At 43.2% G+C, this 19,030-nt stretch overlaps 1 protein-coding gene and 1 long non-coding RNA gene across 5 annotated transcripts; one reads left to right on the plus strand and one right to left on the minus strand.

Moving 5' to 3' along the window:
- Window positions 1–896: 896 nt before the first annotated feature.
- On the plus strand, window positions 897–8,407 carry LOC132451274 (uncharacterized). Of its 3 annotated transcripts, none has more exons than XR_009524025.1 (5): window positions 897–1,205; window positions 1,998–2,048; window positions 7,381–7,497; window positions 7,612–7,775; window positions 8,314–8,407. It is a non-coding gene; the product is annotated as an uncharacterized LOC132451274 (long non-coding RNA). The 3 variants fall into 3 exon arrangements; XR_009524024.1 differs by having other exon boundaries at window positions 7,381–7,488; XR_009524026.1 differs by lacking the exon at window positions 1,998–2,048 and having other exon boundaries at window positions 7,381–7,488.
- On the minus strand, window positions 8,028–14,993 carry LOC132451272 (uncharacterized). 2 transcript variants are annotated; one of them, XM_060043638.1, is made up of 4 exons: window positions 14,617–14,993; window positions 8,775–8,918; window positions 8,488–8,543; window positions 8,028–8,394 (listed from the first exon to the last, which is right to left on the minus strand). In XM_060043638.1, the coding sequence occupies exons 1-4, from the start codon at window positions 14,973–14,975 to the stop codon at window positions 8,213–8,215; spliced, it is 741 nt and encodes a 246-aa protein (XP_059899621.1). In that variant the 5' UTR covers window positions 14,976–14,993; the 3' UTR covers window positions 8,028–8,212. The 2 variants fall into 2 exon arrangements, with proteins under 2 accessions (XP_059899621.1, XP_059899620.1); XM_060043637.1 differs by having other exon boundaries at window positions 8,028–8,397.
- Window positions 14,994–19,030: the final 4,037 nt, after the last annotated feature.

Below are 19,030 nucleotides of genomic sequence, written 5' to 3' on the forward strand. Positions count from 1 at the left end.
AGGTGATCGAGTTTGAATATATTTGAGTACGTTGTGGGTATTTGTTTGAGACTTGGAAAATATATATTATTGACACATTCACATTTAGTTAATCGAAATAAGCTCACAAAATGAGGATCCCGTTGGTCTCCTTTGAGTCTCAGCTTTCTCGTTTGTGTAGATATAGGCATGTGTTGCCAGATCGGATTGGCAATTTCCAGCCCAATTCTGGACTAAAAAACACCCAATCAACCAAAAACCAGCTAAAAACGTATATTGCCAGAAAACCGATAAATCGTATACTTCTGCAATGGCAAACACACGAATACACACCGAAACGCAACCTTATTATCTATGACGTTATGTGGTATACAAGGGACCTCTCATCCATCGCTAACACACACACATAGGCCTACTCACAAGGTCTGCGTAAAGAACACACTGATAGCAGTAGAAAATGGGTCTTCGATGACATCCACAACACACAAAATAGGCACATAATAGTCAAATTGTGAGCAAAATTAACACCTGAATGCGACGTAATTTACCTAATAACTTTTACGTTACACACAAACACACACACGCGCGCGCGCTCAGTGTGCGGCCAGGGACACGCTCATTTAACATGTTTGGTAAATTAGCTAATATTAAAACAACCCTCAAAATAGTCACGCATAAAATTATCTTACATTTATGTAGAAATTGAACTTGAAATATTCTTACAAGAACTTAAAGAACATCAACCGGAGAACTAATGTTCAGCCAACGGCAGCGCCGCTAATGCTTCGCGAATCAAATCTCAACTGGCGCGGTGGTTTGAGTGACAGGTCTGAAAGCCCTCCCTCGCCCCTAATTACTATTGGACAGGCAAGCATTGATTTTAGCATTTATCTTCTACCGGTGGACGTGCACCCGGATATGTAGCAAGCGCCTAGCCTTTAGCAATATAAACGGGGCTCTAACCACAGACAAACGGCAGATTTCTAACAATCATATTTCCAATCGATTCATCATTTTATCGCAAGTGTAACACGAAATACAGAACCGTTTAAGCTTCACATTGTGTTTCTAGCTTGACGTTGTTTAGGCTCCACGACGTCCGCAATGGTTAGCTCTCATAGCCACCATGGGCTATCGCTAACTAGCCGCCCTGTCACCTTGGCTGTCATCTCCAGAACTGCTCACGCTCGAGCCTCAACGTCCTTGAGACCAACTGGAAATATACGGTATGAAATTAACTGTGATTCTTAAAAAAGTATAAATTATATCGAAATTCTGTGTCTACATATACGTATAGAATAATACAGAAGAAGAAAGAAAGAATAAAACTAAAGAAGAACAATAGTGGAGAGTGGCAATTCTTCCAAAAGTTGGATTTCAGACTTGAAAATAGTAAAATGTCAACCAAGAAAAAAAAGATAATGTGAAGTAATTGTCTAATGAACAGCTCATTTGACAGTTTGGTTTGCCCAATCTTCATGAAGGGTATTTTTGATTTATTAGTGTCAGTTTTTTTTATTCATGAACAAGCAACAGTTGAACTTACTTGGCTTGCTCATGTAACATTATATTAATATTAGTCACATTATATGGCACTATAGAGGAAGACCAACCTGATTGAAACCACTTTCTTTACCTGAACTCTCTGTTCTTGAGTAGGCCTACATAGAGAAATTACACCTTTCTTTACCTGAACTCTGTTATTCGGCTCTGGATAGACCGTAAAAAATTCTTCCTCTCCTGAATGTTAATATCCATTAATGCTGAGGATGCTATCTTAACAGTAACTGAAAATTTTTAATTGAGTGCAAATACATTTAAGTCAGACTCCCAGTTACATTTCACCTTTTTAAGGGCCTTTACATGGGAGCGCCATTGTAAGCCCTGGTAATTAATAAGGCCAAGCAAATAATCTATATCAAGTGTTTGTTGTCTGGATGTTCCTCAAATCTACTGCTCAAACAATGCTGAGCTGTGGACGATGTAAACCTGTGTTATGTGGTTGATGTGATTTAAAGGGTGAGACTGGAGACTGAGGAAACGGACCAAACACAGGAGATTAGTAGTAAGTAAACGCATTTATTGATGACATTAGGGATGCACCGATATGACAATTTTGACAGATACCGATATCCGATATTAAAATTGCTGTTACGGCCGATAGCCGATATTTACCAATATCGATATTGGTATAAAAACAAGTTTCTATGATGATTTTGTATACTGAAGAACATGCAAACACTGTGAATATGAAAAAGTTCTTTCTTTCTTTATTTACCAAAACTTCGAAATACATTGTTTTGTTCAACAAGTTACAGGGCATCCATAACAAACACAAGTTACTAACAGTGTTAGTTCTAGGGTACTTTTACAACTTGCATCTATGAAAAAGTTTGGATCATAAATCACAAATCAAAATATCTTGACAAGGTTTAATAACTTAAATCAAATTTGCCAATATTCATGGAAACCAGACACTTGTCTAATAAATTACAAAAAGTGTTTCAAGTTTAAGTCAATTTCAACTCAAATCTGTGAAATAGGCTAAATCAAATATATCAAGGGAGGTTGGTTGTAGTCTTTTCACTCGGTTCTAGCCCTATTGTTGATCCGGAGAACCGAGCGAAAAGACTACAACCAAATATAAACATACTCGGTTCCGGTTCCAATGGAATTACGGAACGCCAAATATAACACAACAAACTGTATTACGCTACGATAATGTATATAATGATTTGACACGGCATCCTCCGCGCATTACTTCGGCTTTGCAAGTACTGCATATTGCAATTCGAGTACCTTCATTTGAGACCGTAAAAAACATCCAAACCGCCGACATTGATTCTTTTCAGTTAAGGTGACAAACACTCCTGTACTGCCTCTCCGTGCGTCTCTGGCTGCGTCACTGACAATGTCACATGACCAAACAAGCTGCGCATGGGCAAAAAACACAACGGCAACTAGACGGAAATAAATATCGGCTGTTAATATCAGACCAGTTTTACTTATTGGGCCGATGCCGATATGTTAAAAATTAACTAACATCGGCCGATAACGATATCACTGCCGATATATCGTGCATCCCTAGATGACATATATTATGATATACTCTGGTGATATCTTATTATTGATTTTATTGGAATTATTGAAATTATTAATATCATGAACATTTTAATTGTTATTTTACTATTCATACAATAAACACATTTATTTAAACGAAATTAAATGAAAACCAGAGCTCAATTATCATATATTAGTTCCACAGGGGATCTTATTTTTATAGTTACATTATATATTGTGCTCTTATATTATATATTCACATTATATATTATACATAATTATCATATTATTATACACATAATATGATCCTCAGCATTATTATTATACATAATGTTATCCTCGTTATTATTATACATAAATATACATACATGTATAATAATAAAAAGGATCACATAATGACATTATTATTCATAATAATATGATCCTCAGCATTATTATTGTACTAAATATTGACAAAAGCAAAATGATCTGCTTTACAAGAAGTAATAAAACATCCGATATGGATGAAAACCAGATTGTTACTCTAAACAACAAAGTGATAGAGCGAGTCGCAACCTACAAATACCTGGGCTTTTTTCTAGAAGAAAATCTCTCTTTCAAACATCACATTGAGTGTCTTACTAAAAAGCTAAGAATTAAACTGGGTTTCTTCTTGTATAGAAATAAATGTTTTTCTTTTGGTGCCAGGAAGAAAATTGTCCAAGCCGTTCTTTTATCTGTTATTGACTATGGTGATATTTTATATATGCATGCAAATTCATCATCTCTGAAAATGCTAGATTCTGTGTACCATGCAGCATTACGGTTTGCCTCAAACTCTGGCTTCCGAACACACCATTGTAAATTGTGTCTTACTTATACACCCGTAGGATGGAACACTGGTATATGTTTCTTTATAAGGCAATTTTGCACGATCTGCCTCCGTATTTGTGTTCTCTAATGGTTCCTAAAACAAACAGTGATCGTATCACTCGGTCTAGCAGTTTGATTATGTATAACGTTCCTCGGACTCGCACTACGTTTGGTGAAAGTGCTTTTAAATCTTTTGCCCCGTCATCATGTAAGCTACAGGAACACCTTAAACTGGAATCCCTAATCACCCTGAACAATTACAAAAGCAGGATCAAGGATTATTTAACCACAAACTGAACACTGACTTACTGCCAATTGGATTGATGCTTTGTGACTTTTTATTGTGTTTTGTGTCTTGTTTTTAGTGTGAAATTTTGTGTTTTTGTTGTTTTTAATGTGAAACTTTAAATGTTTGTATGCTGCCTTCTTGGCCAGGACTCTCTTGAAAAAGAGATTTTGAATCTCAATGAGAATATTCCTGGAAAAATAAAGGTTGATAAAAAAAATAAAATAAAAAAATAATATGAATATGCTCCTCATTATTATTATGATACAAAATAAAAATAAAGTGATCCTCATTATGATCAGCCTTAGGGCCCGTGTCCACCAAAAGCGTTTTTAAAAGGCAGAGCGCCTGTCTGCAATGCATTCTCTATGGCAGGACGCGCAAGCAGCGCGCCTTTTAAAAAGCCGCCCGGGGCGGTTAAACGCTCCGCACGCTTCTAGACGCGCGCCCCAGTTGAAAACAGTTGAACTTTTGAAGAAAAGCGCTCCACGTCATCGGCGCTTTTTTCGAACGACCAATCAAAATCGAGGAGGAGGCAACGCTAAAAGTATCAACAGAACACAAACTGAAACAAACAAACATGTGGGACGAAAGTTTGATAACAGCTGTGAGTGAGGGTCCTCACGTTAAAGGTGTATTATGACCAAACAAAGCGCAACCAGGCCTGGCGAGGCATTTCAGCTATGCTGGGCGTTACCGGTGGGAATTATTAATTAATTAATTATTTATATTATCATGTTTATTAATGATATTATCGCATTTAACTATCAGCCATTAGGTACAAACTGCCACCCGTTTACTTGGCAGTTAGTATTACGTTTACTTGGCAATTAGTATTAACGTTATTGATAGGTAGGCTTGATATTAACCTTGTAGGTTGTGTGAATTGCTAATTGTAGAGACATAATCTTGTATGTCTCTACAGCTGAAGTGTCCCGCAAGAAGTGGAAATACTTGCGTGATAAATATTTGAAGGAGAGGAAGGCAGAGAGGGACAGAAAAAAAAGTGGGGCCGGTGCCACCTCTTTCAAGAGGTGGAAGTATATGGCCATCATGGGCTTCCTGGAGCGCCATGTTAAGGAGAGGGTGACATCCAGCAATATGGAGCAGGGAGATTATAGCCAGGATAGCCAGGAGATAGCACCGGAGATCTTGGCCCTGCTAGCGCCCAGTATGTCTCCCCAACAAGAGGTAGGCCTATAACAAAAGCTAGTAGCCTAAAACATATGCTAAAAACATACCCTAACATACTACCTTAGGCTTCACCTAAGGTTTTTGTTAGGTGAAGCCAGATGCAGAGATATTTATAAGAATTCACCATTTTAATTTGCACATTTTAAACAAACAAATGTATGCTTTCTTTCACAGGTGGTGGCTCAAAGTGAAGAGGAGATATCTCCTCCCTCTTCCAGCCTCTCAGTCCGCTGCGGACACCTCTCCTCCATCTCCTCCCACTACCTCTACGGTGGCTCTGGTCACACCGCTGCGTCCTGCACCTCCACCACCACGGAGGAGACAGCTGGAGCAGCCGCTGTCTGCGTTCCAGAAATCAATCATGTCCTCTATCCAAAAGGAAAAGGAGAATGCACTGGCTGTTGACGAGGATGAGCATTTTATGCTCAGCCTCGTCCCATCGTTGAGGAGGCTGTCACACCAAAAAAAGGCCCAGGCGCGCATGAGGATGCAGCAGGTCCTGTACGATGTGGAGTTTGGAGAGTAATGAATTTGTAATCAATTTCTATTTAGATTTAGTTTAAGCTTTACGTTTTTTTACACTCCTTCAAATTGTTGCCGGTTAAGTCGGAAATAAACCTTGAAGCGATCCTCGTCCAGGCGGAGCTCTTGACACAGCCGGTGGTATTCCCCGTACTGCCCCCTGCCACGATTAATGCTGTGGACCCACACTCTCCTCCGGGCAACCATGACAGGCGCAGGGGGATCGTCCGCAACCTCCGCTGCACGGCAAGAAGCGCTATTAATCTTGCATTCATTTTGCAAATTGTAGGAGCAACCAGAGAGGACGTTCAGGTGTCAGATGCCATATGATGGAGCCAACAGATAGAAGCTGTATATCTATGGATACAAGCAATGACGTGTATTTAATGACGAAAATCGCTTCGTGCGCCTTTTTTGAGCGGCGCGCACAAACGCGTTGAAAGCAGTTCACGGAGCGCTCCGCCTTTTAAAAAGGCTTTTGCTGGACACGGCCCCTTAACGTCCAAAGAGGAGGGCCGCAGGGCCCCTAGAGGGGGGTGTAGAGGGGGTTGGTTAGCCCCTAGAGGGGGCTGTAGAAGGGGGCCGCAGGGGGTGGCCCCCAGAGGGGGGTGTAGAGAGGGGCCTCAGGTCCCCTAGAGGGGGGCTTCAGGGTGTGGCCCCCAGAGGGGGGTTAGAGGGGGGCTTCAGGGTGTGGCCCCCAGAGGGGCATGTAGAGGGGGGCTTCAGGGTGCGGCCCCTAGTGGGGGATGTAGAGGGGGGCTTCAGGGTGTGGCCCCCAGAGGGGCATGTAGAGGGGGGCTTCAGGGTGCGGCCCCTAGTGGGGGATGTAGAGGGGGGCTTCAGGGTGTGGCCCCTAGGGGGGATGTAGAGGGGGGCTTCAGGGTGTGGCCCCTAGGGGGGATGTAGAGGGGGGCTTCAGGGTGTGGCCCCTAGGGGGGGGGTTAGAGGGGGGCTTCAGGGTGTGGCCCCTAGGGGGGGGTGTAGAGAGGGGCCTCAGGTCCCCTAGAGGGGGGCTTCAGGGTGTGGCCCCCAGAGGGGGGTTAGAGGGGGGCTTCAGGGTGTGGCCCCTAGGGGGGGGTTAGAGGGGGGCTTCAGGGTGTGGCCCCCAGAGGGGGGTTAGAGGGGGGCTTCAGGGTGTGGCCCCTAGGGGGGATGTAGAGGGGGGCTTCAGGGTGTGGCCCCTAGGGGGGGGGTTAGAGGGGGGCTTCAGGGTGTGGCCCCTAGGGGGGGGGGTTAGAGGGGGGCTTCAGGGTGTGGCCCCTAGGGGGGATGTAGAGGGGGGCTTCAGGGTGTGGCCCCTAGGGGGGGGGTTAGAGGGGGGCTTCAGGGTGTGGCCCCTAGGGGGGATGTAGAAGGGGGCTTCAGGGTGTGGCCCCCAGAGGGGGCGTTTAAAGGTGTGCCTCAGCTGTAGAGGGGGGCTGCAGGGTGTGGCCCCCAGAGCGGGCTGTAGAGGCACCACCAATCAAACGCTCTCCTGGGCCTCACAGGTGTCAGTCCCTCTCAGCTCCAGATGGCTCCTGGTTCTGAGCCAGTGGGACATGGCTTCCCTCTTCTGCTCCACTGGTGGAAGAAGACAAGCAGGAGTCAGTGTTTCAGTAAGTTCAGTGAGTAAAACAGACTGAGTCTAAAAGAAGCATTGGCTGTTGTAGAGAGTAACGTTTAAAGTATCACCTTAGGACGTAAAACAACATGTAGGCGGTCCTCTCTCTGGTCCTCAGGACCGGCGTCTCCGCGGGCGTCACACGGGCGTCGTTGAGGGTCAACCATCCGGCGCCGTCCTCTCCAGCGACGTCACTGACGTAGTGGCCTGGGGGACACAAGACATCCATTACCTTACTGTCCCCCAGCGTGGGACGGGTCTAGTGTCTGACGCGTGTGTCAGGTACAGATGTACATTCTTTACTATAAAAGCTTTAGTTACCGGTGTTGATGCTCTCCCCGAGGTGAGAGACCATCCCCGACAGGCGGTAGGTGCTCTGGTTACTGTGATCCTTCTGTCGAGAAACGGGATTCATTTGTCAGAGAGCCTAACCCTAACCCTAAGCATTTTTACACTGCCAAGCAGGTACGGTGGCTGCTTGGCAGATGTTACAGTTTCACTGTCCTGCCTGTGTAAAGCCCTCAAAGAGCCGGCTTTCTTGTTCATTGGAGCAGGCGGGGCTACGCGCGTAGACATCTTTAGAATAATTTGCATACTCAGAATATTTAAATTTTATTCAAGCCACTCGCACGCAAGAATGAGTAGACTGCGTCTGAATGTAGGCTACAAACCCCATTAACTATTTACAAGTGCAAAAACGCCAATGCCGGGAAAAAGTTTCAAATAAGACGGGCATATTGCCAGTGTAAAAAACGCTTTGAGCTTCTCTGTTGCATCATCACTTGAATCTGTCCATATTCTGTCCCACTGTGTACTACAGCTCTCTCCCTGGCCCCTCTCACCCCATGAACTTCCTGAAGACCTCTGTCCCTGTCTCCTGCACTGTCAAGATGATCCACTGCTGCTGAGAAACACACCAACAATCCTGTTTTGTACACAACTGAAAAACTCAAGCGGTTGGGCATGAGATAGGAATCCATCACTTTTTTCTTACCCATGTTTGCACTTGGTTTTGCTCCAGATGCGATGTCCCCCTCTCCATAACTTGATCTACAACACATTCCATACATAATGATTAATCAGATATTGAGGATCGTAAATTAAACACTAAAATGGTTGTGTGAGGTCCTCTATAAGAGGCAGGGGAGCTTACGGCCGGATTACCAATCTAGATTCATCTGACTCTGTTTCAATGACGCCCACCACTCCCAACCCGCCCAATCTGTTTCCATGAAGCACAACGCACTGCCTACCGTCCCAGTCTGTTTCCTTATCTCTTACCTCAGTGGGTCTATCCCAGCTGCAGCCCCCTGCTCTCCAACGAGGGAGGCCAGAGACAGCCATGGAGGAACGCTGACAGCATCGGTCACCTTCCTCAACCGTGCCCCGTCGTGGTGGAAGCGCTTCATGTGAAGGAGTAACACTCTGTGGACACAAACGGTTCATCGTCCGATCGCTGCATGCACACACGCGCCCGTACGTATGAAAAGGCTGCTTCAAGGTAGGGCTGGGCGATAACTCGATTACGATTATTAATCGCGATAAAACTCACGTCGAGCATCTGAAAACGTACCATCCCAGCGACTACACCGAAAGCATGAAAATGCGCGCAACAACAAGTTATCCCCGCCGTCCTACCGCAGCTGTCAGCAGCGCGAGCGGGGCTGTTCCAAAACGGCAGTCTATCGTGTCATCTTTTGCGTCAGTTGCACCGTATGATAAACAATCAAAAAGAAGCAAAGATATAACAAACGCAGTTTCTTATTGTATAGCAAAAGACATGATGCCCATGAGCACAGTGGAAAAAGACGGGTTCAAAAAGTTGATTAATGTGCTGGACCAAAGGTACAATCTCCCTGGCAGAAGAGATTTTTCGAAAACTGCATTGCCTTGTCTGTATGAAGAGTGCCGGGGAAATCTGGAAATCCAGCTTGGGTGTGTGAAATACTTTGCCACAACCACGGATCTATGGTCCAGCCGTACATCTGAGCCATACATGAGCCTCACCATTCATTTTGTCGACGAGCAGTGGGCTCTTCAAAGCAGGTGCTTACAGACGGCATATTTTCCAGAGGATCACACTGCCGAAATAATCAGCCAAGGCCTGGAAGAGGCACTCGCATCATGGGGGCTTAGCGAAGACCGACAAATGTGCATCACAACCGACAACGGGGCGAACATTGTCAAGGCTGTTTCACTTAAACATTGGACTCGCCTGCAGTGTTTCGGTCATCGGCTTCATCTTGCCATTGGTAAGTAAAAAAAACACTTGAATAAAGTGCCTAAATGTAAGCTACTTTTTGTGAGGGGATAAATAATAGGCCTATATTGCGTCTCCCCCCCCCCCCCACCCACAATATAGTATTTGTCTCTCATGAGATCAATTTGATCAAGATCGAAATTTTTTCCTTTTATCAAAGCAATATTTTTCAGATTCTTAATGTCATTGCAATATTATAACTTATTATCACACAACCCGGTATCACGCGATTTCGTGCTCATGCGCACAAACGTTAATCTGTGCGCATCGCGTCCCAGATCACGATTGTCCGACTTTTTTAGTGCTGCACAGAACGAAATGTAAACCATGTGTAGCATATGTAGCATAATCTGGTTTTACAATGTTTACATTTTGCACTCATTTTGCACAGTTCTGCACTACGTAGTTCATATTTTATATATTAAAGTTCAGTTCATGTGCGAGTTCATCCACTTTTTTACTTTTTAGGTATTGGTCGTGCCTCTACACGATTTAAGATGTTTTCTGAAGTACTCAATAAATGCGCCAATTTTCAGATGTCAGTGTCCAAATCGAATACTCCGTGGTGCACTAACCGGAAATTACGATCACGACTGCCGCCGCGGCTCCTCCCCCGCAATAAACATCCGGCTTTGAACGGTGAACTCTACGCCTAGCAGCTATAAAAATCTATAAAAACTACAAAATGACTTAATGCAGGCTTTGTGGAAAATGCGCTTACTTTGGCTCAGCCTGGCTACGCCCTCTTCCGCTACGTAGCTAAGATGGCTGCCGTTGAGTACGAAAAGTGTGCAATCGCCACTAGAGCTGGGACGACTAGTCGACAGTCGACTTCAAAAATTCGTCGACATGAATAATTTGCGTTGACGCGTCGCCTCCCCCCGACTCTCACTCCAGTCGTGGCGGTAAATATGCACCAGAACGCTAGTCGCCAATCGTTTTAATTCATAACAATGGCGGCGGCAAGCAGTAGCGGGAGCACAGAGGCTGGTGGCATAAAACTCGGCCAAAAGCCGAGCTCCGAGGGTTTGTTTACCAGCGTTGCTATGGTGACCGGTCTTGCGTGTTCCAACAGTTTATTAGGTATCTAATAAGCTGTCTAATCACTTCATTCACTGCCTCTTCCGTGGTCATTACAATATTATGAATAGACTGTCGGGTTCGGATTTTATACTCTGGTGAAAAGAGAACTTTTGTCGTGTTACGTAGTTCTAGTCTAGCGGTTGACTGTCGAAATTCCACGATCGATCAACAAGTTCTGAGTAGTAAACACACACTACAAGTAGACAATTTAAATTAGCACATTATTTTTCAGTTTGCACAATGAGAGAGGGAGGAAGGAGTAGAACAGTATTTTTATATTTGGTATATTCCTCCTGATTGACTTATTTTGTTCGTTTGTTAGATACTACATATGGCATCAAAATGCACTATTTTGCAGTTTGCACAATTTAAGTGCCGTGTTTGCACAAAAAAGTGACATGTTAAAGAAATGTTTAATAAATGTTGATATTTTAACAACAAAGGTTTTGATATCCATATTGTGTGAAAAGATACATTGATGAAGTAATGTAAAAATCAGTAACTGAAAAAATAATCGTTAGATTAATCGTAAAATTAGTCGTTAGATTAGTCGACTAATCGAAAAAATAATCGCTAGATTAATCGTTTGAAAAATAATCGTTTGGGACAGCTCTAATCGCCACACACTTCACGATTTGACCGTTTTGAGTACACCTCCGGGTCCTTTCAGTACTTATTTTCGCCCGATCTGAGTCAGAACGCCCTACATCAGGCATCTCCAAATGGCGGACCGCGGTCCGGGTCCAGACCAAGTGACGGTCCTATCCGGACCCATAACCATTATAAAATAATAATAAAAAATATAATATATATATTTTTTATGATTTCACTATACAAAGCATGATTATGTTAGTAAAATCATTTCTCACTGAAATACAAATTGAAAGGCAGAATAGTCTGTAGTACAGCAGGAGAACAGCAAAAAGCAATGATCTTCACAGAGCGAAGATCATGCACTCACCGAACTCCCCCCCCTCCCTCCGTCTGTCACGGCATAGCGTCACTCAAAAAATAGCCAATCAAATTTTTTGTTTACCGGAAGAGCGATTTGGAATGAGAAAATGGCTTGCTTGAAAATAAGGAAAGTTGATCCCGAAAACAGACATTTTAAAGTTGAATGGACCGACCAATACATGTTCATTCTCCCGCAAGGCAGTACTAAACCTTTGTTGTGTCTTTTATGTGTTGAAACCGTGGCGCTGATAAAAAGCGGGAATATTAAGCAGCATTACGAATCCAAACACGGATCCTTCGAGGAAAAGTATCCCCAGAAGTCAGAAGTAAGAGCGTGGAAAATATCCAAGCTGAGAGCTCAGTATGAGAGGTCTACGCGTGTCTTCACACACTCATTTACAGGCCAGCAACTTGCAAATGAATGCTCACTTAAGATTGCATGGATTTTGGGACAACATAAAAAAACGTTCAGTGACACGACTGTTGTGAAGGAGTGCTTGAAATCCGCTGCCGAGACGTTACTTGAAGGTAAACAAAGGGATGAATTGTGTGAAAAAAATATAGCAAATCCCAATGTGAGCTGCAACGACAGCCAGAAAATCCGAAATGTTATCAGATGACGCTTCACGTCACAGCTTGATGTGGCTGTTCAGAGTGCCCCATCCTTAGCCATTGATGAGTCTTCAGATGTAACGGATAATGCCCAGCTTTTGGTTTATGTGCGATTGTTTCATCAAGACAAGAAAGAGATCTGTGAGGACCTGATGGGTCTAACACTACTTGAGACACACACAAGACGAGAAGATATTTATGAGGCTATTAAGGAGATGCTGTTAAAGAGGGGGATTGATCTAACAAAGGTTGTCTCAGTCACTACAGAAGGGGTAACTGTTTTGCTTACTTGAAATGTAGGCCTGGTGTACCTGATTTGCTTACTTGAAATGTAGGCCTAATGAACTTTAGCTGGAGTAAAAAAGAGGAGATTGAATTTTACCGTACAACATGAAAGCACGCTCGCTCAGGCAGCTGCACGCTCACCTCACCAATGTACACAAGATGCGTTGTTTGAGCATGTTGTGCCTGTTTTTCTTTAGGTCCCAGGCCATGTTAATTTGTTATACTGTAGACTCTAACGGTGAGACCATACTGCTCAGCACGCACGTGTTAGTCACTGCTCACGAGCGCAGCACATTGGGAGTTAGTTATTTATTTTACATTTTACATTACACTAATTTTTTACTGTAAATGTATTCTAAAACACTCAAAGGTTCTGCATTCAATTCACATATTCGTCAAGTGATTAAAGTATATTTAAGGTATCAAAAACTACGTAATTTTTCTCTGAAAATAATCGGCATCGGCACTCAAAAATCAATATCGGTCGGGCCCTACATCACACACACAACAAGATTCTTCAATAGCTTCTTCCCTGCAAGAGTGCGACTGATGGCATTAACAGAGAACATCTGAAGAAATACAATGTTCAATATTGTATTTTATTTATTTTATTTATTTAAATATATACTCACCACCCTACCCCCACATCCTACGTGCAATAACGCTGCTACATGTTATACAGTATGGTTGCACTGCTGAATTCAATTTAATATGTATATATTTTTTAATTTTAATCACTATCTACTGTGGTGCTCTCTGAAATGCAATGCACAACATGCAATTTGTCCTTATCTCAATTTTTAAAACTTTATTACACCATCCGGGTCCTTTCAGTACACTTATTTTCGCCCGATCTGAATCGGAACGCCCTACGTTTGGCATCTCCAAACGGCGGACCGCGGTCCGGGTCCGGACCAAGTGACGGTCCTATCCGGACCCATGAACAATTTATGGGTCCGGATAGGACCCATATATCCAGCCACATCAAGCTGTGACGTGAAGCGTTATCTGATAACATTTCGGATTTTCTGGTCGTTGCAGCTCACATTGGGATTTGCTTTATTTTTTCACGCAATTCCCTTTGTTTACCTTCAAGTAACGTCTCGGCAGCGGCGTTCAAGCAGTCCTTCACAACAGTCGTGTCACTGAAAGTTTTCTTATGTTGCCCCAAAATCCATGCAATCTTAAGTGAGCATTCATTTGCAAGATGCTGGCCTGCAAATGAGTGTGTGAAGACACGCGTAGACCTCTCATACTGAGCTCTCAACTCGGATATTTTCCACGCTCTTACTTCTGAGGATACTTTTCCTCGAAGGATCTGTGTTTGGATTCGTAATGCTGCTTAATACTCTCTCTCTCTCTCTCTCTCTCTCTCTCTCTCTCTCTCTCTCTCTCTCTCTCTCTCTCTCTGATTATATTTTTCCTAGACATGAAATATAACGTTTATAAATTATTTAAGATAGGCGTAGCACTTTGCTTCATGTTTGATACACGTAGTTGTCCGACTCGTTCATAGGAGAGAACGGGAGAATTCGCTCAGTAGTTTTAATTTTTTAGTTTTAATTCAAAGTTTTCCAATACAAGATGTACAATGACCGGTGCGAACGAGGTAGATTACCATGTTTCCCTTGCGACAAAATCAGTTGTCAACCCTACAATGTACCAGCCCGGAGTATATAGTCGTGATGATTAGGTTTTAAAGTAGAGACAACCAATGTTTGGGAAAGTGTAAATCTCTACAAATATAACCAGAACCCCTTAAACTATGGACTATAAGGGGGTGAAGGCATCAGCGGCCCCAAACAGAGGCTGCTTGTATTCATGTTTATTCTCTAAAGAAGCAGGAATGCAAATTGAGAACTCACAAACATGAATGACTCTTTTGGCCTAATTTCACCGGCGGTGATCTTAATGCTACTTGTTACCTACATTTGATTCCCCAGTACATCCTCATCAGGCAGGGTGGTGTCCTCTGAGGTCCCTTTGCTGCTCTGCTCACCGACATCTGATGACCGTCCTGGTGGGGAGGAGACATCTCTGCTGCTGGGGGTGATGACATCTGGAAGGTCCAGGATTCCTGTTGGAGAGAGAGAGGAGGGGGGGAGGGAGAAAGAGACACAGTTATTGGGGAGATACCAGAGGACAGAAGAACAGGAACGGGGAACAGAACAGGGGAGGATGGGGACGAGAAGAGAGAGGCGGGGTGATGAGAAACAGGGAGGGATGTAGTGGGGGAGACACAAGAAGAGGGGAGAGCTATAGTCGGGAAGACACAAGAGGGGAGGCATGTAGTGGGGGAGACACAAGAATAATTCATAATATTACAATATTTTAATGAAACAATGATAAATGATTGATTCAAAAATGAATAAATATAATAAAACACAAGCAGTTATTATGCAGATATATATATGCTCAAACTTTTGAAGGCTACTGTAATATATATATATTTATACAACGGGGGACCTAAATCCAGCGATCTGATTGGTTCCCAACTGTTGTATAATGAGCGTATACATAACTGCTATGACGCCCGATCACTTTGTGAAAGTTTGCATATCACTCCGCGCCTGGAAGTAGAAACAGTTACAAAGTAAAACATATGTTGGATGATGGAGAGGGTGTAAATGTTGTTACTCCGGGAGTGAGCAAGGCGATGGAGAGACTAACGAAAGCTTAGGCACACGGAGAGTGAACTGCTCCATAGGATAAATTGCCGGCAAACCGCTCTAGCCGAGCCTTCTCTCGGAGGGACGCTAAAGTGTGTTGCATAGCGACCGTCGTGCATTTTGAAGGCAGCCAGGAGGGACTACTTTTTTGTATTCTTTAATAAAACGGCTACTTTGACTTTCTTGGTTTCTTATTAAATGTAGTGTGTCTATGACTTTCGTTTTGCCATAATAGTAAACGTTGTATAAAAGCAATAGATCACTTCAGTCAGTGGTATGTGCTCATTATACCACTGTGAAGGGGGTCGCCGGCTCATTATACAGTTGTATAATGAGCACATACCACAGCCTGTCGTGATCTATTGCTTAAATATATGATATATATATATATATATATTTTACATAACCGTTCAAAGGTTTGGGGTCACTTACAAGGGGTCATCCCTATTGTTCCCTGGGTCTTATGTTCCCCGGGTCCTATGTTCCCCGGGTCCTATGTTCCCCGTTTTTCCCAAAAAGGGTCCTATGTTCCCCTGTAGCAATACATACCGGGGAGCATAGGACCCTTTTTTGGAAAAGCGGGGAACATAGGAGCCTTTTCTGGGAAAAGGGTCCTATGTTCCCCGCAATCTATCAATCTTTAAAAATATTTAAACTTGGACGCGACATTCGCGTGATGACAGCCAATCGGCGTTCAACAGCGTGGCCACTGAGTGACATGTGTAACGTAACAGCCAATCAGCGTTCAACCGGCCAACTCAGTGCAGTGCAGTCCGGGGCGAACTGCAGCATGGAGGAAAAAGTGATTGTTGCCGTTTGCGACTCCCGGAGCTCTTTATATAATAGTATATGATATAATATAATTGTATAATAATATCACGGGCCAAAAGCTCTGTGCGCCTCCGGATGGCCGTAGCGCGGGGAGCTCTCGTAGGGATTGGGCTTATCGGGGTTTGTTTACCGGTGTATGAATAGACTGCGTCAGGTTCTCCGACGTCCCTCCCTCTTCCTCAAACATGCAATGGTAGTTATCTCGGCCGGAATTTGGCAGTAATGGTGGAAAAAGTAACAGACCGGGGAACATAGAACCCTTTTTTTGAAAAAGGAACCTCAAGGCGAGATAGCAAGGTGTAACCTTCAAGAGTTATGTTTAAGATTTTATTTTACCTGTCTGGAGCAACAGCCAGCCACCCACGTTTGCTTTCCTCTTCGACAAGCAGAGTCAAGTAGACATATAATGATCAACCAATGAATAATTAGCAGCAGCGTGTGTCCACTTGCCGCCTCGGTTGAACCATGGCCGATTCCAAAATGGCGCCCATTCATTCCTATGAAAACTGCTCAATGGCCGTTTCTCAATTCGCGTACTTGTGCGGGGACTCTCTAAATCGACGCCACTTCGACCTGGGCGGGACTTTACGTCCTACGTCACTCGCTATGGGTGTGCATGTGTGCGCATAGCCGTCACTCGCGATGGGTGTGCATGTGAGAAAGGTTTTGGCTTTAGTGTCTATGGGTTGGTAATAATGGTTCTGATGATTTTTCTGATGGAAAAGTGGTCTTTTATTTCCATAATCTTTGTTCAGTGAACGCATAAACCCGTTTGTTAGTTAGCAGTTAAACAAAATGCAATCTCTTTGTTTACAGTTACCAACGACCAACTGATGATTGGGGGTTCGATTCCCTAGTGATGCAAGGTTTTTTCTTTCATTTTGGACTGCACACACATCGCGAGTGACGGATACTCGCACAATGTACACACATCACTGTCTTTACAATTTCTAGGCAACCGAAGTTTAAAGATTGTCAAGTGGTTAACTCTTGAATCGCATGTACTAAGACCTGATGGGTTCGTGGTCAGAGAACAACTCATTAACGCGGGGATAAGGGGTTCGATTCCTTAATGAAGCTAGCTTTTTTCTTTCATATTGGACTGGATGTTTGCATGCCATTTTGCGTAACTTGTAGTTTATGATGAAGAAATGTTACTGGGGTTAAGGTTAGGGTAACGCTAAGGGTAAGACACAAAGTGTTTTTGCAACACAATATTTCTTACAATAACAAAGTCCAACGTTTTGATGACTCCAGTAGGAAACTTAAGATACCTAGAGAAATGCATGAGTGCTCACAAAACATCAACAAGTCAGCAGTGTGGTACAGGGTGATCATTTCTGATATACAGTACAAAAGCTGAAACTATTAGCCAGGAGTGGGAAAGATGCAGACGCAGACGCAGACGTGGGAAGCAATAAGACGCACCAACACACAGTTGCCTGTTGCAAAATGGTTCAGAGTTTAATAGAAATAGTTAGGGTTAGCTGGTATGGCGTTATCTGGTATGGCTATTGTCTAATGTTAGCTTAGTTTGTGTTGTTTCGTCATGTTAATCGCTAGTAATAGTAAGTCATTTGTAGAAATATAGCCTATCATCACAGACTGTAGGAATGTCACCCACCCTCCATCGCGTAAAACACTGACGCTCGTAATCTGTAGTGCAAGGGAGTTCGTGCACAGATCCCTGAGACAAACGGCTACGCGCACAGATGCAAACCCATAGCGAGTGACGTAGGACGTAAAGTCCCGCCCAGGTCGAAGTGGCGTCGATTTAGAGAGTCCCGCTCGATCTCGCCGTTTCACCGAGCATGCATCGGAGGTGGCTCGTGTGTGCTTGCAACCGCTATAAATCCCAGGATGCATTTCGCACTCGCAGCAGTACGATGGCGGACAATATGGAGAAGACGCACAACTGTAGCTTAAGTTACTCTTAACTTTTTATATATTTATATAATATATAATATAATAATATTATTATGAAATATATTCTTAAACATTTATGTCAGGTGTTCAGGGCCAAAGTAAACTTAATCATGCTCTACGATGTGTGTGTTGCCACAATCATATTCTCTGCGAACGACCAACTGCCATTTTACACAAAAGCCGTTTGGCGCGAAACAAACAAAGGACTTTCAGAAAAGTTCATAACTCAACATTTTCATGCTTAAAACTGTACCCAAAGTTGATCAACCTGTTTATAATATGTTCCGATTCTTGAAGATAGTAATAAACGGGATTTTCACCGTGTACAAACCTGAAAAGCAGGTAGATGACAGTACGGGAATTACCGGTAAGCAACAACGCTTTTTCCTCATTTTCCAAAATCCGTCTGGCGAGGAACCGGAAGTGCCCCTCAACCATAGCACGGACTGCAACACATTTTGGTTACGCATTTCCGTTTCCCAGTACTAACGCTTTGACTCACAACAAATATTTACTCCCGATCCCCACAACAATATTAGACCGTAATAATTAGCGATAAATTAGTACCCAAAAATATAAATTAATGATCAGCAGTTTTACATATAAACTCTTTCAAAATTGAAATAGTGGTCTGGTTTTCAGTGTACCACATTAGCATTGTAGCAAGCGAGATGCCTGAGCTATGGCAGTCACATTGTTTACCGACCATGGTTAACTTCATAAATATGAAAGATTGCTCCATATTAACACCAACAACATAGTAAATGTATGTGGGCCTAGCAAAAAAATACAGTTAATTGTTATTGCTTAAACAGATTCCTTCTAACTATTTACGAAAAATGTAATCAACAATTTATGCACAAATAAATGGTTACATATCGATCAGCAACGAGGTTGGAGCATTAAATAATAAATAA

The sequence above is a fragment of the Gadus macrocephalus genome, chromosome 22 (assembly GCF_031168955.1).
Source record: "Gadus macrocephalus chromosome 22, ASM3116895v1".
In the NCBI taxonomy this organism is placed as follows: domain Eukaryota; kingdom Metazoa; phylum Chordata; class Actinopteri; order Gadiformes; family Gadidae; genus Gadus; species Gadus macrocephalus.